At 40.6% G+C, this 27,593-nt stretch overlaps 1 protein-coding gene across 4 annotated transcripts; it reads left to right on the plus strand.

Moving 5' to 3' along the window:
• The first annotated feature begins 1,755 nt into the window (after positions 1-1,755).
• Positions 1,756-27,593, plus strand: LOC126035511 (kinesin-like protein KIF2A). 4 transcript variants are annotated; one of them, XR_007504951.1, is made up of 5 exons: positions 1,756-2,073; positions 5,404-5,514; positions 18,229-18,296; positions 21,299-21,449; positions 27,027-27,593. XR_007504951.1 is itself a non-coding variant. In XM_049794172.1 (4 exons), exons 1-4 carry the CDS (start codon positions 18,016-18,018, stop codon positions 27,033-27,035), a joined length of 237 nt encoding a protein of 78 aa, XP_049650129.1. In that variant the 5' UTR covers positions 17,890-18,015; the 3' UTR covers positions 27,036-27,593. The 4 variants fall into 4 exon arrangements, 1 of the variants encoding a protein (XP_049650129.1); XR_007504952.1 differs by lacking the exons at positions 1,756-2,073; positions 5,404-5,514 and adding an exon at positions 17,415-17,592; XM_049794172.1 differs by lacking the exons at positions 1,756-2,073; positions 5,404-5,514 and adding an exon at positions 17,890-18,024.

Raw genomic sequence — 27,593 nt, forward strand, 5'->3', positions numbered from 1 at the left:
GACACTCTTACCTCCATCACCTAGTGGAGGTAACCCTCCATAAGGTTACCCTTTGCTTTTTGAGCTTTTAATGAAGTAATGGTGATAAGCAGCTTAAGTAGGAGCAATAACTCTACATATTCTAAAGTAAAAATTAATTCTCTAAAATAGAAAAATGATACTTTGGAGAATATTTTTGACACATCAAATAATACTTAAGGGATAACTGGATTTTTCCATTCTGATGAGCTTGGGTATACATTTTCTTGATCCTTTTCTCAGTGTAACTATATTCTCAAAATATTAAGATGTGCAATGTTGTTTTGGCCACCTGTCTTCTAAACTTAATCTTGGAAGCTGATTTAGGGAAAAAAACCCCAAAACAAAACTAAAGTGGAATTTTTTGTATTGGCAAAATCTAAGTATTTATCTGCTGCACTGTCCTACTTCTGTATCTTCTAATGCTGTCTTCTTTAGGGAGCTCCAAACTCCATGTAGTAAGCTGTGCCGTGTTGCATCATTAAAACAAGCAGGGTTTTTTTCTCAGGGTTCAAAGGAGGATAATATTGTTGTAAAATTAATGGGAGACACCTTGTAGCATTTGTTTAATTGTTTAGGATATTTTAATGCCTTAGAGCTGGTAGCCTCTTTAGTTCAGGAATTAATGTGGAGATGTCCTTTGGCTTCTCAAAGTACAGAACCAGTTTTGTCACTTCTGGCCTTAAAATTTATAGTGTCCTTGTGGTAGTGTGGCATCTTAAAGTAATTAAGTTTCTTAAGTATTTTTGTTTTTTTTGCATTTAAGGTTTACGGCTCAACCGTTAGTGGAGACTCATTAATGCATAACAGTCTATTTTACAGTATCTCTCATATTTTGCAAGTGTAAGAGATGGAATCAGTCAATCAAGTAAAAAACCACTGCAGTTTAAACTGCCACATTACATTGGAAGATGTGAAGACCCCAAAATTGTAAACCCAATTAATCATCAGTTATATTTCTTGTGTTTTTGAAGTTATATATATATATATATACACTTTACTGTGTAAAGACTACACACCTAGGAACTATTTTTTATGTTACCAAAGCTCCACTGTAATGCAAAATATGTAGACCCTTATGTTTGTACATAAATGTATTGATCTCAACTAAATTGCAAAAAGCCAACAGAACAATAAAGTCTCACCTGCAACAGCTGCAGGTATCTCCCATAGCTTCCACCAATTTTTCATTGTAAATTAAAGAATCGAAACAAGATTTTTTTTGTGTCTCTTCATAGTGATGGCTTTTTAATATGCAGTGGTATTTTTGATAATGTTGGCTGCAAGTAAGGAATCTTCCTATCTTTTGAATAAAGATAGATTAGAGTTTCTCTCCTAGAGAGAAATACAAACTGATTTTTCTACAGGATGTGAATTGCATGCATTATATAACCAGTTTACTGACTTAAATTCACATAATTTATAATCTGGAATACTGCCAGATTCTTCAGTTCTAAAAGACCTTGATATGTAATGACAGAAGTTAAGTATAAAATTTTTATTTTTTGTTAAGGTCCAGCTTTATTGTTTTTAAAATTAGCCTTGTGCATAGACTGCTGCCTGATCAGATAAAAATGCCACATGTAGCATTTTACATGTAAGCTCTCTGATAGTCTGAAATCTTTGGAGATCTGATTATTCTTGCTTTTAAGAGGGAAGTAAAATGTTACTAATCTTCCATTTCTGTTTGAAGAATTGGAAAAATAGGTATAATTATACTATGTACATCAAATTATTAGGGTAAATATAGGACTCTGCCCTGAAAAAACTAACGTTCTGAGGGTAGTGTGTTTAACATGTATGGTCTTTCGCCTGTTCATATGTCCTTCCTTTCTTTCCTTTTGTTAAAGGACATCTGGCCAGACATCTGCAAATGCACACTCATCTCGAAGCCATGCAGTGTTTCAGATTATTCTCAGAAGGAAAGGGAAATTGCATGGTAAATTTTCTCTGATTGATTTGGCTGGCAATGAAAGAGGAGCAGATACTTTCAGTGCTGATAGGCAGACACGACTGGAAAGTGCGGAAATTAACAAGAGCCTTTTAGCACTCAAGGTAACTGAAATGTTTCCATTGCCTTTGAGCAGGTGGAGGCCTTCTACATATAATAGCAATGACTATTAAAACGAGTGTTTTTGCAGGCTTTGCTTGTCTACATTGTCTACTGATGTGACAGGTGAAATAACCTATTGATTTTTCCTTTAAATGCCTGAAGAAACACTTGGTAATTACCAAGTAGAAACACTCCAGAAACATTGTGCTATCAACTTTCATGTAGTTTAAAAAAAAACAAAACAAAACAAAAAAACAGTAGTTGAATTTGAACACTTTTCTGATATACACCTAAAATGGGAGGAGAGATTACTTACTTTGGTACTCAAGGTCTGAAATACTAACTGGAAATATTTTTACTGATCTCAGTATATTTTTTTTTAAGAAAAGATAAAAAATAAAGTTACCTTTAGGACAGATTTATTTACCACTGTTAATTAATTAACTAAAGAAGAAAACAACACAACAGCACTATATCCAGAAAGAATTAACAAATCGATTAAAATAACCCTTGAAAGTTGGAATCCATTTTTGACTACTCTTTATAGAAAATTATCTGATATAATCACTTTGCAGATTTTCATACATTAATCCAGAACACATCAAAAGAGCTAAGAAATATTATTTAAATATTCAAATGCTTTTTTTGTTTGTTTTATAATGTTCGAAAGAGGTTCAGTCTAAATAGGGAAAGTAATTTTTTGGTCTCAGTTGGGGAAACAGTAGTTTTGAATGGCCCAGAACTTATCTCTGTTGTTGGTTAGCTTTGCATTGGTTTACTCCTCTCTGCACCAGCACTGTGGTTTTATATAAAGAATCTAAACCCCAAAATCACTGTGCTTACTTTTTTATTCCAGTATAAACTTGGGAGAAGACTTGTATCAGACTCTAAGCAGATCTCACAAAACACCACAAAACTGTAACATGTCATTACAAAATTGTATGTCATGTTGAAAAATTGGAAGGAGCAGTTCCAAAACTGGCCTGTTTTGATTTAGTATCAAAATAAATAATGCAGACAGCATTGTGTTGATGTTATCACTTATTTCCAAATGTAATTGAATAAAGCTGTTTTGGTTTTGTTTTAGTTTACTTGCTGATTTTCTGCTAACTAGTGCCTTCAGTGCAATACCCATACAACATACTTAGTTCATTTTCATACAACTTGTCTTTTTAATTATAGTGAAAGGCTCTGCTGCTGCTGTACTGGTGGTTGTGATCTAAATTATATGGGGAAGGGGAAATAAAAATAAGTGGAGGTCTTGTAGAGGTCTAAACAGCAGTACAAGAAGATATAAATGTTTCTCAGTGATACATTAGTTTTCCATTTTTCATCTATCCCCAAAAACATTACACAGCTTTTTCCATTTGTATTCAAGACCCTTGAAGTTATTGTCAAGTTTGAATTAAACTAGTATGTTCTGAGGAGTGGGTTTTGATGCTAATCCAAGATTTGCTATTTGCATGTGGATATCAGTCCTGTCTTAACCGGTTCAGATTTTTGATATAGGAAATTATTTCTGTACTATCTCTACATGGAAGTAGTGTTGTCATTTTGTTACCTGGTTTTCTGAGCTGTGATGAAAAGCAAAAGTAGTTAAAAACTCCATTAATTTAGAAGCTGGCAGTATCCTCCTATAATCCTTTTACTATTAAGAACACAATCCAATTCTAATTTTTCAAGAGTGAGCAAACTAAAAATCATTATAGTAAATTAAAATTTCTTAATTAAATTTGTTGGTTGCCATATCAGTAATCCAACATACACATTTGTTACTGGTTTTAGTTTGTAATGTCACTTGTTGAAAATCTGTTGCTCCTCTTCCTGTCTAATCTGCTTTTCTCCCTTATGTAAGTATAGTAGTAATGTATAAACAAATTAAAAAATTTCAAGGAATACACTGCCTTGCTCACCTATATAAGTATTGAGTCCTTTTTAGCATTTGCATGTGAAATTCACATTCAACAAGCTTCAGTCTTTCTGTTTATCTGAGCTGTGTCCATTCTACAAAATTCAGCTGGTGAGTTTTTAAATAATCACTTTAGTTAAAGCCAACTTACCCTTGTGTTTGTTCTGTTCTTTATCATGGCAGTTCTATTCTGAGCCCGTCTAGTTCCGTTTTATGCTGTTTCACAGTTGCAATGCTTTCTTGGATTATCAGTTTCTAGCCTGGCTTTTGGAAAAAGCTGTTTCTAGGAAATTTCAAAAGGCCACAAGGATATGGCTGCAGCTGGAGGATTAGCTGAACTACTGTTGAACTATTAATGTAACACAAAAGCCATTGCATCTGTCCTGCTAAAAGCAAAGCTATAATATGAAAAGATTTTGGCGTACGGTTGTCTGAGGAAGTTCTGCATGTAAAAGTGTTAAAACAGTACCAGGAAAGCCCTGAATCTGAAGAGATGCCTGTACACAAAGTATTAAGGCAAAGTCGGAAACTGGAATTAATGATCAAAATATGACAACAACAACAAAACAGAAAATGAAATTTAAACTTTCTTTCTGTAAGAAGTAATTTATTAGCTGAGTAGGCAGAAGTGATGTTTAGATTAGCACAATCTTGGTTTGCACTCTTGTACTTAGATGGTGCTGTAACTTCTATAGTAACTTCTTAATATTTACTTCTGTACAGTATTTCCTTCTGGAACTCTCCAACCAATTGCAAATTTTAGTTTAGCCCTGTACCCTTCTTGTGAGTGAAAGGGGAGACATTATCCCTGTTTTTTCACATGAATATTTTAAAACAGGGAATGAATGAATGACTTACATTTTCAAGTGTCTTCCAATACTGAGTGCATCAATACAGAGCTATACTTACTAGGTTTGTGACCTGTGGAAGCTTTCAGAAAGTTTGGGCACCAGTGTTTTCTTCTGAGCTGTACAGAAAGTCAGTAGTAGAGCCAGAATCAAAGCTACTGCTTTTAACTGACAGGGTTAACGTGAGTCACCGTCCATGCTGCTTCTGCTGGCAGAGGCTGTAGATCATTCAGGCTTTTGCAGCTCATAATCAGAAATAGTTGTTAATCTGGACATTTATCATCAACACTGAATTTTGTTGTTGTTGTTGGATATAATATATGTAAACATTTTGGATGAGGTTCAGAAAGTTTTTAGGCTCCTAAGTCCTTTTTAAGTTCCTACCTTTCTACTGAACTTAATGAGAGGTAAAAGCCTAACACTTCTTGAATTCAAGCTTTAATAGTAAATTTTAATAATATCTTAGAGGACAGCAACATAATTAAGGCATATATTTTCTGATTTTGAATTGCATTTTTATTATGTATTTTTCTTTAACATGGATTGAATAAATATAAACCTGTTTGTTCTTTCAGGAGTGCATTAGAGCCTTAGGCCTAAAGAAACCTCATACACCATTCAGAGCAAGTAAACTTACTCAGGTGCTAAGAGATTCATTCATAAGAGAAAACTCCCGTACCTGTATGGTAAGTTTGTTTACTTAAATGTATGTTTTAACAATTACAAAAAGAAGCTGGAAATTTAGAATCTTATGTTTAGAACTGGTCACTTGCTACTGGCAATGTGTTAGACTTAAGTTTATACATTAACTGAGACTATATTTGGAGTGAGTCTTTCAGCAGAGACATTTCAGATTACTTGCTCCCTTCTCACTTTTTATTGGCCTTTCTTATTGCTTGTTCTAGTTTTCTATCTAGACACATAGCTAGAAGCACTTCTAGCTTGAGGGTTTTTTTCTTTGACTGTTTTTAATAATGTCTTAACTATATGAGAGTATTTTTTATTGAATCAGAATTTTGGAAACGATGGTGTAGACTGGAAGTATAGTGGTGAGTTATGATCTTTAAATGACAAAGGCAAATTTAGAATTGATATCAAAGGCATCAGAATATGTTCTAGGCTGTTGAGGGGAGAAGTAGTTGGGATAGATGGGATGAATAATAGTGTACTGTATAAATGTGCATTTGCATCAATCTGAAAAACAGAATTCTTCTGTCAGATGATGGAAAGGACAGATAAAAGCACAAATGTCCAGTTGTTTTATTTGTGCATCCTTAACATTTCTCCTTATGGAAATGCAAACTCTCTGCAGTGGACACCAACTGTTAGGCTTGTTTGCTGTAGTGGGTTGACCTTGGCTGGCCACCAGGTGCCCACCAAGCTGCTCTATCACTCCCCCTCCTCAGCAGGATGGGGGGGGGAATAAGATGGGAAAGATTTCATGGGTCAAGGTAAAGGCAGTTTAATAAAGCAAAAGCAAAGGTGTGCACGGAAGCAAAGGAAAAACAAGATTTATTCTCTACTTCCCATCAGCAGGCGATGTCCAGCCACTTCCTGGGAAGTAGGGCTTCAGTACATGTAGCGGTTGCTCCGGAAGACAAATGTCATAATAACAAATGCCCACCCCCCACCCCCTTTCTCTCAAGCTTTTATTGCTGGGCAGACATCATATGGTATGGAATATCCCTTTGGTGAGTTTGGGTCAGCTGTCCTGGCTATGTCCCCTCCCAAGATCTTGCCCACCCCCAGCCTAATGGCCTTTGGGGGTGAGGGGGGGAAATGTTGGAGAGACAGCCTTGATGCTGTGCCAGCACTGTTCAGCAGTGGCCAAAACACTGGTGTGTTATCAACACCTTTCTAGCTACCTATACAGAGCACAGCACTATGAGGGCTGCTATGGGGAAAATAAACTCTGTCCCAGCCAGTGCAAATACATTTGCATTGGTTACTTTTCACAGGCTCCTTGGAATTAGTATAGAGGCCACAGAAGTCTGCAGACCACAACATGAAAACCATGGTGTTAGGGCAGCCTAGTCTTCTCGTCAGATGTTAGGTATGGTTCTAATTTGAAAATGGTGGTGTATTGGGTTTGCATGGCAAGGTTTTGGTACTGGGGCGGCTACAGGAGTGGCTTCGTGAGAAGCTGCTAGAAGCTTCCCCTATTTCTGACAGAGCCAATGCCAGCCAGCTCCAAGATGGCCCTGCTGCTAGCCAAGGCTGAGCCAATCAGCGATAGTAGTAGTGCCTCTGTGATAACATTTTTAAGAAGGAAAAAAAGTTGGGACGGAGAGAAACAGCTGCCGGAGAGAGGAGTGAGAACACACAAGGGAAAAAAACCCTGCGGTCACCAAGGTCAGTGAAAAAGGAGGGGGAGGAGATGCTCCAGGGGCCGGAGTGGTGAAGACCATGATGAGGCAGGCTGTTCCCCTGCAGTCCATGGAGGTCCACGGTGGAGCAGATATCCACCTGCAGCCTGTGGAGGACCCCATGCCAGAGCAGTTGGATGCCCGAAGGACGCTGTGAACCCCATGGGAAGCCTGCACTGGAGCAGGCTTCTGGCAGGACCTGCAGATCTGTGGAGAGAGGAGCCCATGCTGGAGCAGGTTTTCTGGCAGGACTTCTGACCCTGCAGGGGACCCATCCTGGAGCAGTCTGTTCCTGAAGGACCGCACACCGTGGAAGGGACCCATGCTGGAGCAGTTTGTGAAGAACTGCAGCCCGTGGGAAGGACCCACATTGGGGAAGTTTGTGGAGGACTGACTCCCATGGGAAGGACCCACACTGGAGCAGGGGAAGAGCATGAGGAGTCCTGCCCCTAAGGAGGAAGGAGCAGCAGAAACAACATGTGATGAAGTGACCGTAACCCTCATTCCCCATCCCCCTGTGCTGCTGGGCAGGGTAGGTAGAGAATTCGGGAATTAAGTTGTGCCTGGGAAGAAGGGATGCGAGCGGCGGAGGAATGCACATAAGTCGACTCAATATGAGTGATAGAAGTGAACCAACTTTATTTGCACGGATAGCTCATATTTATACAGTTTGCGATAATTATGCCTACTAGTCCTAATATGATTGGTACATTGCTAATGTTTATTCATTACTAAAACACACCTACTTGTGGTTCGCAGCTATGCATGTTCCGTAACTTTCTCATGGGAACTTCTTCAAAAGTTGCTTATGAATCTATGCCAAGGTCACACCGTCCCTGTCTTTCTCCTGATATCAGCAAGACCAGCTGTTGTTTTTCTCCTGATATCAGCAAGGCCAGCAGTTTTTGGCCAAGGCCTAGTCTTGCTGCCCACGCTGACATTCCTTCACACACAACTCTGCTAGCACAACTTTTCCACAGACCCATGTCCTTTCTCATCAAGCCAATTCCCAACAATTCCCCCTTTTTCTTTTTGTGCGAGTAGAGCTTGGTGGGTCAGCTTTGAGACTCCTCTCATCATGCACCCATACGCAATCCTGACTATTACACAGATTAATATCAATATACCTAACCATCGTAAGGCTTCCTTAATCAATGACATTAGCCATGGTGTTATCCCGCCGAATACTGACTGTAACACCCCATCAAACCAACTAGTTTCTTGCTGGATCTTTTGTGTATGATCACTTAAATTAAAGCAACACATCCCATCAACATCTTTACACCCGTGTCCTTGTGCCAACAACAGAAAATCAATAGCTGCTCTGTTTTGTAAAATTTTAACACCTGCTGTATTGTCCTTTGCAAAGATCTATGAACACAATTAATTAAGCACAGTAAAAACAACATTATACCTAATAAAATACATAAGAATAAAAGACTGTTCAGGTAATGCCAATGACACACAAAAAGAGATTTGATTAATAGCTTTAGCTAGTGACACCCAAACATTCTTACTGTCCCACGGCGTTAACCGATGTGGATCAATCACCGGTGTCACTGTCATGCTGCTTACTACAGTCAGTGTGTTCCATATCAATCTCAGCATAAGGTTTCAAATTTATGGGTAAATCAGGAACGTATCTGCCAGACATGGATGATGTGATTTTTTGTCCAATTGCTGTCAAGGCTTGTCGTCCCGGTGCACTTAGTTGTCTTGTAGAAGTTAAGCTATCGCTGCCTCACAATAAATCCAGCAGCGGCTGTAAGTCTGTATTTGTAATACCACAATAAGGTCGAATCTACTGTAGGTCTCCGTTTAAATCTTTCTCCCTCTTTTTGTTTTTGAGCAGTCCAGGCTTGCTTAATAACTTGGGATGCCATTTTCCTTAACAGGCTGAACAAGGTAAAACTATTACAATAGCTAAAATCACAGTAACTACAATAATGCCCATAATTCTTTGAGCCAACCTGTTACCCCTAATGACCCAGACCATGAGGACTATGAGGAAAATGAACCATCCATACCTTCTTGTGCCATCTTGCTCCACGAACTCAGCCCAGCAATCGGTAGGTGCCAGCTTTCCGTGGGTGTCCCCACAGAGGCAACGATGGCCTCACCGTACACCAGCCCTATGCTCTTCGGAAAATCCCGGTATTTATACATTTGCAGAGGAACGGATTTCAGCACACGTGGCCAGCGGGTGCCAAAAATCCGCCTCGGTTGCAATCTATGACGCATGCGCTCGCTGGCCAGGCGCGCTGCACGAGTCATAGCCATCTTGTCTATTGGTTCATGGGCTTTACGATACAGTTGCGATGCGCAGAGGATCTTGACCTGTTATGTTAGCCAAGGTGACCTATACATTAGTTTTCCGCTGAGGTAGTATTCATATTGCCACATCATCTATGATGCTCCAGATGATGATGGTCGTGCAAATCGAACAGGATTCTGTCGTGGGCCTGTATCTGTGGAAACACAATCAACCTCGTTCCCAGGTTATTAATGGAAATAGACCTTACCCCTAATTTTGGCTTTAACTAACTTTTACATTTACCCCACACTGTCTTCCCATAATCACGCTATGTTTAATCAAATTATGCTTAACACACTTTTTACCTAAAGCAAGTTCTATATACAATAAGGCACGCTGTTCTAAAAACCTCTCTGAAGGACTCAGTGTCTGCTAGTAATACTCTATTAGTTAGAATCTGTCGGATCAGTGGCTCCAGCACCCGCCAGTGCCGTGCCGGTTGCCACTGGGACAATTCCAGGTCCAGCATCAGTGCGAAGCCATGGCTTGACCCACTTAGCCGGGATCTCCCAGGAAGTTTTACTTCTGCTGACCCGCACCATTTTCCGGATTCTGGGTCCTGATACATTACCATGATGCACTACCATTGGTGGGTCTTTGTGATCACCTGTCAATCTAAGATAATTTAGCACAAATAAGGCTTTGGCCAATCGTTCCTCTGGGAGTAAGCCCTGGGTTCCCCCCTTTTGTTTTTGCAGCATGTTCTTTAGGGTTTGGTTGGCCCATTTGACAATAGCCTGTCCTGTGGGAAGATGTATAATACCGGTACCATGGTGAATTCCTCACAAATTACAAAATTGAGGAAATCGTGTAGAACCGTAGGCTGGGCCGTTGTCCATCTTAATTTCTTTAGGCACATCCAGCACTGCAAAAGAAGCGTGAAGATGTCATTCAATATGTAAGGCCTTTTATCCAGTTCGTGCCGTGGCCCACATGGCAGCAGGATAGGTATCAATACACACATGCACAGAATGCTTTGCACCAAACCACATGACATGGGTGACATCCATTTGCCACAACTGCAATGGCAAAAGACCTCGTGGGTTAACCCCACAGCCCAAGCCCAGCCCTTCCTTTTGACAATCAGGGCATGCTTTAACGATACCTTGGGCGTCAGTAAGTGGTAAGTCAAATTGCTTTGTTAACATCCTAGCGGGTTGGTGCAAGAACGCATGTGATTGCCGTGCTTTGTTGAAAACGATTCCCTGGAGGAGGCTCCCATGCCGCTGCAACCCAGTGGTCAGCTCTGTCATTTCCCGTTTCTCATCTGCACAGTGCGCTCATACCCAAGAGTTCTACCAGAGGGGCCATATCACCATTAGTGATACTGCAAAGATTTCGCACCCACTGGATATCTCCCACAAGCTTCTGGACATCGTGTACCGTTGAAATTTCTCATGTTATTTGAACCTTCTGAGGTTTAACATTGCTAGCATCTATGTGCCACCCCAAATACTTCCAAGGGGCTGCCTTTTGCACCTTTTCAGGAGCGATTATTACTCCGCGATGGCTTAAGATGTCCTGCAATTGAGTTAAAATTTCATCCTGTGGCAAGTTACTGAGGAAACTGCTTTCTTACAGGCTCTGATGCCCAGGCCACATACACCTGACACATCATGGGGGAATTGTGCATTCATTGCGGTAACACAACCCAGTGGTATCTCTTATAGGGCTCTAGCTTGTTAATTGATGGTACTGAAAAGGCGAACCGTTCAGTGCCATCTGGGTGCAATCTTTTAGATCTATAATTAACAAATCCCATTCTTCTGGAAGCATAACTGGAGACGGCAAACCTGGCTGCAGGGCTCCCATACTGTCCATCACCGCATTCACATATCTGAGATCATGTAACAGTCTTCATTTCCCACTTTTCTTGGGAATGGTAAATATTGATGTATTCCATGGACTAGTAGAAGGAACAACATGTCCCGCTCTCAATTGGTCCTCAACTAACCCCCTTGTATTTTTAGCAACCTTTCAGAATTTAGCGGCTGCTGATCAATCCAAACAGGGTCATCTGTTTTCCAGCTAATTTTCAGGATTGGCTACCCCTCAGTGACCGCTCCTAAAAAGCATGGGTCACTAACATTGCCTTCATTTGGCTCAATAAATCACGGCCTATGAGGCCAAACAATTCAGTTGGGGTAGTCATGATATATGGACGCATCGTAACGTGTTCACCGTCGGGGAACACAAATGGGTTATCGGTAGCTGACTTACTAAGGTGGCCTGTGTGCCCCCTATCCCTGCAATACCAAAATTTGGATTGATCGATGGCCATGATGGAGGCCAAATTCATCGTGAAATAATCGTAACATCAGCTCCTGTATTAATTGTCATCGGTTTCTTGACGATAACTCCGTCAGGCCCTTCCAATTGCACTACCTTTTCTGGTTTACCTCTTGTTGTGTCCATGGCAAAGTATACCTGCGGTTTCCCTGTGGAGCCGAATCCACCATCTCCACGTTGTACTTCACCTGGGTTCGGAACACACGACCTGAATGGAACTAATTGTGCTATTCTGGTACCTTTAGGAATAGAAACAGGAGGGATTAAAACATGAATCATAATTTTCACAGTCCCACAATAATCTGCATCAATAAGCCCTGGGAGCACCAGAATTCCTTCTAGAGCTGTTGAAGATTGCCCCATTAAAAATGCACTAAGCCCAAACCCCAGTGGTTCCTTTATGTTGAATGTGTACTGTGGTTTCCAAATCCACTCTGGAACTTCCTGCAGTGGTGTATCTGGTGGTTGCGAGGCTGCCTGAGGGCTGGAAGCCCAAGCCCCTTGCATTCGTTTCGTCACGCGAGGGGTCTTCGCGGTCGGTGTAAAGTTTCCCTTCTTCCTGTATTCTTGGTGGTATGGTTATCTTTCTTACACTTGTTGCAGCACTTACTGTTAGCAGTAACTGTACATTTGCTCCTAATGTGTCCATGGTTGCCACAGTTAAAACGCTTGACCAAGGGTGTCTTACTGGCCTTGTGTTTCTTTATAGCTCCTTGGAGAGCTGTGGCAGCATAGGCTACTTTCTGTGAGTCCACTGATCGATCCATGTATTCTATCATATCAACGACGTCTGCATTTTTCGGCAAATTACACAATGCTTTGCGTGTCTTTTCAGTAGCATTTTCAAAAGCGAGTATTTTGAACATGTTTTCTTTCATGCCCTCATTCATGTCAGGGTGGTCATAAATTGCCTATGCAGTATATTAATAAACTGCAAAAGGTTCATTATTCTCCTGTTTCACCTGGGTAAAAGCATGGCTGTACATATTGTTTGGTACGGTAAGAAAGGCTTGATACGCCAAGATCTGTGATAGATGATGAACCTCAGTGATACATTGTAACTGAGCGTTCCCTAGATGCGAAGGGTCCAGTACCCATTGGCATCTGCGTGGTTACTCCCCATAGGGGATCTGTTTGTTGTCGTGATGTTGCTTGTTCCCTATCACAGAGCTTCTCCCACTGCCGGAAAAACACTAACATTTGGGCGGGTGTCAAAACCAACTGTGCTAGCTGTTTAATATCTTGAGGTATCAGCGTATCAGCAGAAAAAATGAATTGCAGTATTTGGTGAGTGAACGCAGATTTGATTCTGTACTGACTCACAGCATTCCTTAATCTCTCAATGACCTTCCAGTCAAACGCCTCCCATTTTTTCTGTCCATTTGATGCAATAACTGGGAATGCTTGGAGCATAGTGCCTTCTATAATGGCCTCTTTTATTACTCCCCTCCAATGTCTCTGCCTTTCTTCTGCAGCGGCTATTACAAGCGGCTCCGCATCTATCGCGGGCGCGGTTGGTTTCCCCGTCTCTTTTCCGCATTTCCTTTAACAATTCTAACATTGTCTCTTTTTGTTCTATTATTAGAGTAGCCAAGTCCTTGTTTGCACTATTTGAATCAGGGTATATGCTAGGTATAATTTGTTCATGTTGAACGGTGGTATCTGGGGGCTGTTTTTTCGTAGGCAGATTTTTACTCACTCCCTGATTCTGTAGGGTTTCCTTTATTCGTACGGCAAGGGAGGCTTGGGAACTGTCAGATGGCTGATTAATATCGGCAGTCCCAGGGAGTGGAGCAGAAGTCAAGGGCACAGGAGCAGGCGAACAAGCTCCAAAAGTCTCTCTCACTGCATTATGTTTTTCTCCCCGCTTTTCCCTTTCACTTGCGGTTGGAGACAGAGAGCAGCAAAAGCAGACGCAGACGCTTTATGATCTGCTTTCATTTCTTGCAGAGTTGTCTTAATCAATTTCCATAGAGTTGCAAGACCTTTAACTTCTTTAGACCCATCACTAATTTCATCCCATAGGGAGGTTCCGATAGCTTCCCAGGTACTAAGCTCAAAAGCTGTACCCACACTCATTAAAAGTTTTCTGTCCTTGCTGCATTGTAGAAGCCGCTTTAAATCCCAAAACTTGCTTAATGCAATTTACCCCCTGCTTTTCTAAAAAGCACTGTAATAATTTTAGGGCTACCTTTAGATCCATTGCCGGCCGGCTTCTTGATGCTCTTTGATTAAGGCACCTCGATTAAAAAGTCTTTGCAGCCTTTTTCCAGTAGCCCTCACTGAGGGCGAACCCCTTTTGGATGGTCCAGGCACGAGAATTAACACACCAACCAAGACGATCAGCGTTTGGTTAATCGTTTGCCCCCCGGTCGCTGCTACCAGTGCTTCTCAGTGTCCGCCGCTCCTATTCCCCTTTTTACTGTCCCTGTTCGGGCGCCATTTGTGAGCGGCGGAGGAATGCACATAAGTCAACTCAATATGAGTGATAGAAGTGAACCAACTTTATTTGCACGGACAGCTCATATTTATACAGTTTGCGATAATTATGCCTACTAGTCCTAATATGATTGGTACATTGCTAATGTTTATTCATTACTAAAACACACCTACTTGTGGTTTGCAGCTATGCATGTTCCGTAACTTTCTCATGGGAATTTCTTCAAAAGTTGCTTATGAAACTATGCCAAGGTCACACCGTCCCTGTCTTTCTCCTGATATCAGCAAGACCAGCTGTTGTTTTTCTCCTGATATCAGCAAGGCCAGCAGTTTTTGGCCAAGGCCTAGTCTTGCTGCCCACGCTGACATTCCTTCACACACAACTCTGCTCGCACAACTTTTCCATAGACCCATGTCCTTTCTCATCAAGCCAATTCCCAACAAAGGGAGGGGTGGAGGGAAGGTGTTTTGAGATTTGGCTTTTTCTCATTACCCTACTCTTATTGGATTTGTAATAAATTAAGTTAATTTTCCCCATGTTGAGACTGTTTTGCCTGTGACGGTAGTTGGTGAGTGATCTCTCCCTGTCCTTATCTCGACCCATGAGCATTTTGTTATATTTTTCTCTCCCCTGTCCAGCTGACGGGGGGGGGGGGGGGGGGGGGGGTTGGGGTGGGGGGTTAGAGCAGCTTGGTGGGCACCTGGTGTCCAGCCAGGGTCAACCCACCACAGGTTGCAAAATATATTTTTGATTAATCTTTTATTCTTCAGTTTTCTAATGAAAACACAGGATTATTTTCTTTCCACTGAGACATAACTTCATAAATTCTATTCAGGATCAGAAAGCTAAACTGTGCATCTCTAGCCAATGTATCCACACTGCTGAAGAAGGTTTAGAAAGTTAGCCTGTTGGGAATTGCTCTCTGCACATAGAAGGATTAACATTTGTGAATGTTTCATGAAGTTCTCACCATCACCCTTACCACTCCTTAAAGTGCTAACAAGCTGTCTTTGTTTTGGTGAAGTGTTTTCATTTATTACTCAACATAGAGTTGTAAGATTTTTTCCTTTTTATATGCATGAGAATGCCATCAAGAATAATCCATGATCTATAGGTGTTTAATTTCTGATAAAGATTGCATTCCTTCCTTTTATATTCAATATAGCTCTAAATTAAGGAAAAAATCCTCTCTGAAAGTGAGTGGAAATATGCTTGAATTATTTTTTATTTTCTCATTCACATAACTACAGTAACTTTGTAATTAAGAATAAGAAAACCGTGTCATGATGAGATACTGCTTTCAAACTCATTCTTGCTGTTACTTTTTCATGTAGTTTCTCAGTACTAGGATGATTTGTGACATTCTGGTTTTAGTACTTGTTTACATGTAATTTTTATCAAGAATTTAATCAGCAATGTTTTTTCTTAAAATACTGATGTGGGAAGAAGAGCACTTGGGTGGTTATGACTTACTCTGAATTACAGTTGAAAGGAAGGAGGGAAAGAAAAGAAACCTACAGTGCATCTTTACGATTGTTTGAATTGAGCTCTCACATTTGCAGTGCTTGTTCCTGCAATAACTAGATGGATGCAGAAAAAAGCTGCCTGTCTAGAGAACTGACAGGTTTCTGAACAGCATATATTGAATTGAGGGAGGTGTAGGAGATACCTTTACCTCCAGTCCTCCCCAGTTCCCTGGAAAGAGGAGAGGTGATTTGTACTCGCTCCAGTGGCCAAGTGGTGAGAAGAGTGGATAATGATCTGCAGCTTTACCCCTCTTCTGGGTCTTCCCTTGACTCTTATCAAGAAAATGTATTCAGCCTTCCACTGTGGTATTTACATTTGGCTATTTGGCAGGGTGTGCCCGGTTTGTAAGCATGTTCATGTTTAGGTTTTATATCATACAGTGGCAAAATTTTACTGATGAAATATACAGGGAAAGAAAAGGGCAAGTCATTATGGTTTATAATAGCTAAAGTTGAACACTATTTTATTAAGTTAAAAGAGTACTTATTCTGCATGTACACTGAATGCTTGTTTACAGCAGAGCCATATAATTAACTGTGGTGCTTCAAACTTCTAAAAATTAATGCTGTCGTGGTTTAACCCCAGCCAGCAACTAAGCATCATGCAGCTGCTCACTCACTCCCCCACACACAGTGGGATGGGGGAGAAAATTGGGAAAAGAAGTAAAACTCGTGGGTTGAGATAAGAACGGTTTAATAGAACAGAAAAGGAGAAACTAATAATGATAATGATAACACTAATAAAATGACAACAGTAATGATAAAAGGATTGGAATGTACAAATGATGCACAGTGTAATTGCTCACCACCTGCTGATCAACACCCAATTAGTCCCCGAGTGGTGATAACCCCCGCCCGCACGCCCCCCAGTTTATATACTAGATGTGACATCACATGGTATGGAATACCCCGTTGCCCACTTTGGGTCAGCTGCCCTGGCTCTGTCCTGTGCCAACTTCTTGTGCCCCTCCAGCTTTCTCGCTGGCTGGGCATGAGAAGCTGAAAAATCCTTGAATTAGTCTAAACATTACTTGGCAACAACTGAAAACATCGGTGTTATCAACATTCTTCTCATACTGAACTCAAAACATAGCACTGTACCAGCTGCTAGGAAGACAGTTAACTCTATCCCAGCTGAAACCAGGACAAATGCAAAAATAGTTTAATAATGCATAGTTTCATTTCACGTTTCTGCAGTTGATTGTAGAGATCACTTCTATGTTCTCTAGAAGAGTGTCTACTTTATGTGAAGTAAATTAAAGCATAGAAGATCTTTTTAGGTACAATACTGTTATATACTGTTGTAGTAGGTTAACCCTAGCTGGATGCCAGGTGCCCACCAAAAGCTGCTCTATCACTCCCCTCCTGAGCTGGACAAGGAAGAGAAAATATAATGAAAGGCTCATGGGTCAAGATAAGGACAGAGAGATCACTCAGCAATTACTGTCACGGGCAAAACAGACTCAACTTGGGGAAAATTAATTTAGTTTATTACCAATCAAATCAAAGTAGGGCAATGAGAAAATAAAACCAAATCTTAAAACACCTTCCCTCCACCCCTCCCTTCTTCCCGGGCTCAACTTCACTCCCGATTTTCTCTACCTCCTCCCCTCAAGTGGGGCAGGGGGATGGGGAATGGGGGTTGCAGTCAGTTCATCACACGTTGTCTCTGCCGCTTCTTCCTCCTCAGGGAGAGGACTCCTCACTCTTCCCCTGCTCCAGCATGGAGCACAAATGAAAAAATTGGACTACTGAGAGAAGCTAGGACAAATAATGATGCCACTGTTGCCTGATCACAGTTAGTATTTTTGCTGAGTGCTGAAAAGAAGGTGAGATCTTCAGGGTATTTTAGTTAACTGGAAAAGGAAAGACTTATAGATTCCAGATATTTCTGATAATAAGTTAGCTATCAAGTATTATTTACAGATAATGTCCCATTCAGAAAAAAATATAAAACTTTACTTAGGAAAATAGTTAAGCACATGCTTATCTTTAATATTATTAAGTACAGTTTTGGACTGTTGCCAAAATAGGTCTCTCAAGTATACAGTCTGACTGAATGGAGAACAGCCTACAAAGATAGAAAAATAATCTGGTAATTGTTTGCAGGATACATTAGACTTACTTTCTACTGAGTTGCATATTTCCCTTTTTGAGGAGTCATATTTTTTCAGTTAGAGTTTTGCATTTACATATTATGTTATGAAGACTGTGAGATGGGGGAGATTGACTGAAATGTCTATGAATTCTTAATGTTTCAGGTATGGTTAAAAAAATTACTTTGAAGCTTTGGCTTGACATCTCTTATTGAGATGCCATTGTATTAGGACAGCTGTACATAGTAGACAGTTTTTGTAACACATCTCAAAAGAAAGTGTAGATAAAAAAAAATAAAATTAATTTCAATTCATCTACCCTTTCATCTGTACAAAGCGGTTTATTAATGCATGGCTTGTTTTCTCCAGATTGCTACAGTTTCTCCAGGGATGGCATCATGTGAAAACACTCTAAATACATTGAGATACGCAAATAGGTATGGAAAATGTTATTGCTTATAGCTATACTGGCTGTTGATCACTGATGTATGGAATACTGTTGTTCCATGATGTATAATTATTTTAACTACTTGAATAATTTTAGCATACTTGCATTTCTTAATAAGATTAAAACCAAAATACTGATTACTGATTCAGGCTCACTTATAATTTTAATTTGTCACTTTTTACAACCATTAGAAGAGAATCAATAGAAACTGCATTTAAGCCATTATCCAGAGATAGATATGGTGAGGATTGCAAGGAATCTGGGAGATGCCCCTATTAGTTTTGCCCCTGCTCTGGAGGCATCACCTCTTGCATTAGGGGTAGTCAGTTTTCATGATAATTTCCTGGGGTGTTAGCTGAAATACCTTTCTGCAATGTGATTTTTCATCCTCTTGGTTGAATTGCATTCAGTTGCCAACCTGTTTCTTTTATATATATGATATATCATATTATATCATATATAGATCTATCTCTACTAGTTTATTCTTATGAAAATTCTGCAGTTGCTGTGGCCCAAATTTTATATTTCCCAACTTCAGGCAAATATCTGAGACCCCTAAGTAAAGAGTTAGTTAATCCAACAGTGACGTTATAATCAGTGTAGAGAAATTAGTGCCTCCAGAGGCTGATGCAGCACCTCTGAGACCTGTACTGCTCTCTGAAATTGTTCCTCTCTTCAGTGAGTGTGAAAGGAGCCTTCCCCAGATGCAGTTCTTAGTTTAATGTCTGTGGAGATGGGGGTCCTGCATGTGCCTGCAGCCAGACCTGCGACCCAGAGACCCACCCCCCGCTTTGCTGCAAAGAACAAAGAAGGCAAACAAGCTTCTGGGCCATCGGAAAGCCTGGTTTTGCCTGCTTGGCTGGGCACCCCCTGGCCAGTTGCTAATTGGGCACAAAGGGCTGTTAGGGAAGCTTACCGCCCGCTCCTCTCGGTATCCAAATGTCTGTGTTTGGATCAAGGGAGTTAGTAGCAAATCTGCCTGGCTTGGACCAGTCTATGTGATTTTCTTCCTGGTGAGAAGGGGGCATCTACTCCCCTGCTTACAGTAACATAACTGTGCTGGTTTTGGCTGGAAGGATGTTGCACATTCATCAAGACTCATTGGATATTTCTATCCCTTATAGAATATGCATTGCTGAAGTAACTCCAGAAAAAGACACTGCAAAAACAAATTAAATACCTATTTGCAGTATACTAAATTGTTGTGCTGAAACCGTTTCTTCCCCTTGGTGTTAAATTTGTGTGTTGTTATGGAGTAAAAGCCTATCACTGTAAAGTTGCTTCATGTGTTTTGTGTAGTATTTTACTTTTTTCTAGCAATATATAATTTTCATAGTACAATTAGTTTTTAGGTGCTGAACACCAGTGTCTGTGCAGTGTAAAACGGGGCAATATAGAATTTTAAGTATTGTAGTGGTTTGATATGTTAAAAGGAGCAGTTTAATGGAATATTGAATGTAGAGCAAATTTTATTAACTGCACGAACTGAAATCTGGAATTACTCTTCTGAAAACATTGCTATTATAGTCTCCTGCAAATTAGCAGCACTGGTTTTGTTCAGTTTTGTTAGTGATCTGTAACTCTATTTGCAGAAGGTTTAAATATGTCAACACTCTTACTTGTGTTTTAATATAAAAATAAATTTATTGTTAAACTAATTAAAGAAGAATGCTAAACAAAGAGTTGTCATTTTAACTGTGTTTATGAGAACATTTTCTTTTAATTTGCTGCTGTATTTTGCTGCTGCAGAGTAAAGGAATTTGGAATTAGTCCTTCAGACATTCCCTTCTCACAGGGTAGCGGCCATCGCTCTGATCTCTCTCCTTCCTATGACGACTTTTCTCCTTCAATTACCAGGTCTACTTCATTCTATACATGGACTCTTTATTTTTAAGTTTTCTTTTTGGCAATGTAATTTTACAGACCAACCTTTTATTAGTCCCCTTGCCTTTAGTCACACATACTTTGTTTTTATTTTGTTTGGCAGGTGATGGTTCTGCATGATCTGCAACCATCTTCCCACTATTTTGTTCACCCTCCTTAAACATCCACACTCTGTATCCAGGCTTGCTAGTTTCCTTCATACATTTAAAAAAAAATGGTGATGTCACCTTTGCACATTTAGTGGACCAAATCTGGCAAGTCTGTGTTTAGGGTAATTTGAATATGTCTAATTAAAAAAGAAAACTATTTTAATATGTATATATTTTTGAAACTTTTCATCACTCCAAACATGAATGAAATACAGTTTCCATTGTAGTAAATATATGCTACTTGAAAAAAATTTTCCCCTTAAAAAACTGAAGAATTTGTTCTAAATCTTACTATACTTGCAGACTTTGATGTGTCTGCTTCATAAATGTTCTTATAAATGGTCTTTTTTTGGACAGAATCATTATTGATCTTTTAAACTATTTTCATGCTACTAGAGACTAACATTTTAATAAGATATTTTTACCTTTGAAATTATTTTAATTAAAGAATCTATTCATTCTCTGGGGTACTTGGTTGCAAATTATTATTTTTTTCAGAATTCTTGGTGGATTTCCTTATAACAGCTAATGGGGTACTGATTGACTAATTTTTTTAAAGCACAATTATGTGCACAGAAAAAGAAAGATGGTCATGTTTAGGGTGCTGAATGAACTTTTCTTTCAAATATAATTCATTGTTAAGGAGTTAATATTGAGGGTTTGGAGATTTTTGCCCTCTTAACAGTTAATGAGTAGTAAGATTTCAATCAAAAAATGCCTCTCGCTAGAAGATGGACTGTAATCCACCTGCAATTAGTTGAAATTCAATGGTCCATGCTTTTTAGGAGTTGGACTAACATCTTTTTGTCACTGAAAGTACATTAAATTTGTGAAGCTGACATCATCATCCTTATTAAATGTATTAAATTGCGCATAAACCCATAGAGATTTATTTTTGGTTGTGACTCTTTTGCACAGGAAGTTACTAATTTACAAATTAAATATTTTCTGATTGTAGGGTGAAGGGGCTGAAGATTGGTCGTAGTACTGCAGGAAATATCCATCCCACTGTACACCATGCTCCCAATCAGATCGATGACTTAGAGACACGGTGGGGTGTGGGGAGCTCTCCTCAGAGAGATGATCTCAAACTTCTTTGTGAACAAAATGTGAGTGGTTTACAGCATTACATGGTGTTGCATTAAAGGGTAAAGAAGTTTGGCAGGAAATAAACCCCCTTGCATTCCAGCTTATCCTCAGATGTCAGAGGGGCTGGGGGCAACTAGCTTTAATTTCTGAGTGATGTCCAATTCAATGCTATAAGTCCAGTCATGTTCAATATGTTGAACTATCACGATGACGGATGCACTAATAGCGTACTGCACTCTCAGCTTAGCTGCATTCAATGCACTAGAATTACCAGACTTAGGGAGTTTGGTTGCATTAACGAACTATCAGGACTAGATTAATGAGCAGCGCAGTTTATTAAAGCAATAGTACAGGCTCTTTTGGATTGCCGGTGATAAATACACTATCTGCAAAGCACATGCAAATGATAATACAGTTGACTACAAGCACACTAAATTATGGAAAAACTTTAGAGATTTCTAAGTTTCCCGGGGAAGCACTCGGTATGACCAAGGGTTTGAATCTTACCCAATAGGCATCCTTATGGGGGGGAAGAGGGGTTCAGCCCGTCGACTGATCTCAGAAGTCAGCGCTGTCCTCCCGACTTGTCTATGATGGTGTCTTCCCTAATATTTGTCCTCTCTTAAGCCCTTTTATATTTTCTTATTTTTAGGTGGAGCTTGAGTGACTCTAGTCATACATACCTTTACTTTGATTGGTATAAAGTTCTCACTCTTTGCTTTTAAAGGTATATGCTAGAGAAAATTCAGAACGCATGCTCGGTGAGGGGTGGTCGCACCTTGGAGGCGGGTAGTTTTTTGGATGGAAGTGTGTTTTGGTATTGTAATGAGATTATAATGAGCAAAGTTCACCCAGAGAGCATGATTTAGCCTGTCACTACTCCATCGCTGGGCACTTATGATATAAATCAGAAGTAAAAGACAATAGCATTGACAGAACCCCCATTATTTCACCTCCTTGCTTCAGTGGATTCAATGCAGGCACCTTCCATTCTTGTTCCAGTAGTTCCAGTTCCCTATCCCTGCGACGATATCACAGAGCCCGGCCGCGGTGTCTCCACTCCGCTCCACCCTCCTCCGTGTTGCTTCTCTTAGCCAGAATACCAAGCTCCCTTGGTGTTGCTAACCTCTAAGGTTGCAGGTTATGTTGCTTAGGGAATTATTATGGAACAGATTGCTTGCATATCCACTGCATTCCACCCTGAAGGTTTACCTTCCCTTAAGGGGGAGGTGGGGTGTCATATCGATAAGTCACCTCCAGCAATCATTCCACACTTGGAAAGAGATGATGATAAATACAGTGGCAGAACAAATCCAGAGTAATGTGTATTTATAGCAATATCATTAAGTAGATACAGCATGCCCCTTCACCTTTTCACTTTATGATATTATGTTCATTCCCATACACAAAAAAAAACCAGGTTCCTTGAAGGGTGAGAGGAGGATGTTCTACTTTATCTTCCTTGCTGATTAGGGCTTTTAATGTCTAGGCAGGGTCTGCTCTAGGCTCTCACATTTTTTAGTGTGCATTTTTTCCAGTATAGCTTCATCTCCAACTAGGTAGTTAAAGTAGCCTGGGAAATGTGTCCATTTTATTTAACACTCTTGTTTTTGACCATTACTTTCCCTGCATGCAATACCTTTTTCAAGCGAGTTTGCCTTTCTCTGCATTTAGAAATCTGGTTACCCATCATTCCTCTTCCCAACATCCTGATTTTCAGGGAGTGAAACCCCAGAGCAATGTTTGAGAGAGAGCCACATCATGTTCCCAGGATGTCTCCCTGGGCTGCATGAGTGGAGAGCTGGGACTGAGAGGCATCTTCTCAAGGGCATTTTTCCCTCACTGCTGATTAGCAGCTCTAGTCCTGGTTCCTGAAATGTTCAACAGGGATTAAAACTTGGTTTGTGAAAATGCTGATGAAAAATAGAAAAGAAAAATCCTTACTATCCTAACTGATTTTTCTCAAAACTCTGCCTTCTCAAATACCTCTTCATGGTGTTTGCTGTATTTCTCATTTTAGTAACTGGCTCTTCTTCCAGGTCTCTATTTTATAAGAACATGCTAGTGATTCCTAGAGCTTCCTACTGGACAGTCCTTCCAGCCAGATATCCTTTCATATCATACTTTTTCGTTGTTCATGTGGAATTCAATTAAGCTTTACAATGTGTTTTTAAAAAGATTTTAAAGGCATGGTATAAAGAAGCATACTGTCTTGCTAAAACATTAATTGCAGCCTACCTAGCGCTTTCTCCTTTGATTGTTAACTATTTATGTCTAAAGAAGTCCTGTTTGTCCCAGTTTGTGAATCCATGTTGTGAATTCTTCTAATGTATTAATCACTATATACTTTTTAGTTTTTTCACTTTACATTTATTCCACTTTTTTTTCCCCAAAGGATTAATTTAATTTTGATTTCTTGAAATGTATTGAATGTAATTGCTGTAATCTGTTTTGAAAATTGTTGTCTGTCTATTGCAGTATGCACAACAAAAAGCCCCGATGGAAAACGAGTTTTCTGTAGGTGTTAAATCCTACTAGAAATCAGTATTCTTCCCTTGTGACTTCCTCCTCCCGCTACTTTAACTTGTTTTGTTTTCATGTGGAATATTCTGTTTTCCAGTATTCACTAGGATTAGTGGCTGGAAATTTTTAATGACTATGAATTAAATTTAACTCTGTGAACATTTTGAATTTATTACCCTCTCCACTCATTTCTTGTTAGAAGTATTAAGTTCTATTTTTGACAGGTTCTGCATGAGAGCATGATTTAGCCTGTCACTACTCCATCGCTGGGCACTTATGATATAAATCAGAAGTAAAAGACAATAGCATTGACAGAACCCCCATTATTTCACCTCCTTGCTTCAGTGGATTCAATGCAGGCCCCTTCCATTCTTGTTCCAGTAGTTCCAGTTCCCTATCCTTGCGATGATATCACAGAGCCTGGCCGCGGTGTCTCCACTCCGCTCCACCCTCTGTGTTGTTTCTCAGAGTCAGCATACCAAGCTCCCCTGGTGTTGCTAACCTGTAAGGTTGCAGGTTATGTTGCTTAGGGAATTATTATGGAACACATATTGCTTGCATATCCACCGCATTCCACCCTGGAGGTTTACCTTCCCTTAAGAGGGGGACATATCAATAAGTCACCTCCAGCAATCGTTCCACAGGCACGTACAGGACAAGCAGGTGATCAGGCCCAGCCAGCATGGGTTCATGAAAGGCAGGTCCTGCTTGACAAACCTGATCTCCTTCTATGACAAGATGACTCACTTAGTGGATGAGGGAAAGGCTGTGGATGTTGTCTACCTAGACTTTAGTAAAGCCTTTGACACCGTTTCCCACAGCATTCTCCATGAGAAACTGGCTGCTCATGGCTTGGACGGGTGTACTCTTTGCTGGGTAAAAAAACTGGCTGGATGGCCAGGCCCGAAGAGTTGTGGTGAATGGAGTTAAATCCAGTTGGTGGCCATTCAGAAGTGGTGTTCCCCAGGGCTCAGTACTGGGGCCAGTTCTGTTTAATATCTTTATCAATGATCTGGACAAGGGGATCGAGTGCACCCTCAGTAAGTTTGCCGACAACACCAAGTTGGGAGGGAGGGTTGATCTGCTTGAGGGTAGGAAGGCTCTACAGAGGGATCTGGACAGGCTGGATCAATGGGCAGAGGACAATTGTATGAAGTTCAACAAGGCTTAGTGCCGGGTCTTGCACTTGGGTCACAACAACCCCATGCAATGCTACAGGCTTGGGGAAGAGTGGCTGGAAAGCTGCCTGGCAGAAAAGGACCTGTGTGTGTTGGTCAACAGCCAGCTGAATATGAGCCAGCAGTGTGCCCAGGTGGCCAAGGCGGCCAACAGCATCCTGGCTTGTATCAGAAATAGCGTGGCCAGCAGGAGCAGGGAAGTGATCATCCCCCTGTACTCGGCACTGGTGAGGCCACACGTCGAATACTGTGTTCAGTTTTGGGGCCCTCACTACAAGAAAGACATTGAGGTGCTGGAACATGTCCAGAGACAGGCGACAAAGCTGGTGAGGGGCCTGGAGCACAAGTCTTATGAGGAGCGGCTGAGGGAACTGGGGTTGTCTAGTCTGGAGAAAAGGAGGCTGAGGGGAGACCTTATCGCTCTCTACAACTACCTGAAAGGAGGTTGTAGTGAGGTGGGTGCTGGTCTCTTTTCCCAGGTAACAAGCGATAGGACGAGAGGAAACAGCCTCAAGTTGCACCAGGGGAAGTTTAGATTGGATATTAGGAAAAATTTCTTCACTTAAAGGGTTGTCAGGCATTGGAACAGGCTGCCCAGGGAAGTGGTTGAGTCACCATCCCTGGAGGTATTTAAAAGACATGTAGACGCGGTGCTTAGGGACATGGTTTCGTGGTGGACTTGGTATTGTTAGGTTTGCTGTTGGACTCAATGATCTTAAGGGTCTTTTCCAACCTAAATGATTCTATGATTCTATTCTGTGATCTCACACTTTGACAACTTGTCCAGAAGGTTGGTGTGAGGGACAGTATCAAAAGCCTTACTAAAATCCAGAAAAAACTACATCCACCACCTTCCCTTCATCCAATAGGCAGGTGACCTTATCATAGAAGGATATCAAATTAGTTAAACAGGACTTTCCCTTTGTGAACCCGTGTTGACTGTGCCTGATGATTGTAGTGTCCTTGAAATGCCTTTCAATAGCACTCAGTATAATCTTCTCCATAATTTTTTCCAGGAACTGAGGTTAGACTAACAGGTCTGTAGTTTCCTCGGTCTTCCCTCATGCCCTTCTTAAAAATTGGAATAACGTTGGCTAGCTTCCAGTCAGCAGGGACCTCCCCAGACTCCCAAGACCTTTGGTAGATGATCAGGACGGGTCCTGCCATAACATCTGCTAGCTCCTTCAGTACTCTGGGATGAATTCCATCAGGCCCCAATGACTTGTGATACAGCTGGTCCCTTACAATTTCAGTGTCCACAAATGGAAAGTCACTGTTCCCGCACTCGTGGTCCTCTGACTCGGGGGACCAGGCAGCCCAAGGTCTGTCAGTATTATTAAAGACTGAGGCAAAAAAAGCATGGAATGCCTCCGCTTTTTCTTCATCCCTATTAGTCAGATGACCAACAAGTATCGGTCCAATGTTTTCTTTAGACCTCCTCTTGCTATTACTGTACTTTAAAAAGCCCTTCTTGTTGTCTGACACAACACTGGCCAGTTTCTACTCTAATTGACCTTTGGCCTTTTGTGTCTTCTCCTTGCGTATATGAACCACAGCTCTGTAATCTTCCTGCCAAGCCTGACCTCGCTTCCAAAGATCATACAATTTCTTTTTCCTCTTGAGCTGCACAATGCAATTGTGCAGTTTCCAAATCTATCCTGCCTAGAGACAGGGGTAGCATCTAAGAAGGGACTAAGTTGCTAAGCAACTTGTTTGTATGGTGAGTATTAAATTTAAGCTTATCTCAATCCTCTTGTAGTTTGTAGCGTCAGCTATTTTTGTGGAGTAATGTTCTTCGTTGTGTATTAGGGCCAGGATGTGGAACATCAGGGCTTAGTTTGAAGATCTGTGTTGACCACAGGCACATCAGTACTCATTCTGTCTTTTTCATTAAAGATGAAGTGAAATCTTTCCGGACAGCTCTTCAAGAGGAGGAACAGGCCAGTAAACAGATCAACACGAAAAGACCATGTACCCTTTGAAATGGGCCTCTGCTGCTGAAGGAATCTATGAACCCATACTGCTGTAGCACACATTTGTTACAAAACCCGGTGGCTGTAAGAACTCAACTACTTGCAAGTGTAAAAACATTAGAAATGTCTGTTGAAATGTCCTGTTTGTTATTCACCTGAATGACATTTTCAGTTTTGTGTGAAATGCTCCCATGATGTCTACAAAATGCTTCTAGACCAGACAGTACAACCATGCAGGGTTCAGATTTGTGAAGCACTTTGTTTAAAATATGTCATTTATTCAAATTGTGAATTCGATGTTTGGAAATATTTGCCATGTTTATAATAATGAAGTAAAACTGTGGCCATTAAAAAGTCACAGTATTTCCTTTTAACTATGTGCAGTTTTGTTACAAAGAACAGCTGTGCAGTTTATAAATTGTGTTTGTGTGCATGCATACCTCACTAGTGGTTTCACATAACTTATCTTTTTTCTTTTTTTTTTTGGTGG

This window comes from Accipiter gentilis, chromosome W, assembly GCF_929443795.1.
Source record: "Accipiter gentilis chromosome W, bAccGen1.1, whole genome shotgun sequence".
Lineage (NCBI taxonomy): Eukaryota > Metazoa > Chordata > Aves > Accipitriformes > Accipitridae > Astur > Astur gentilis.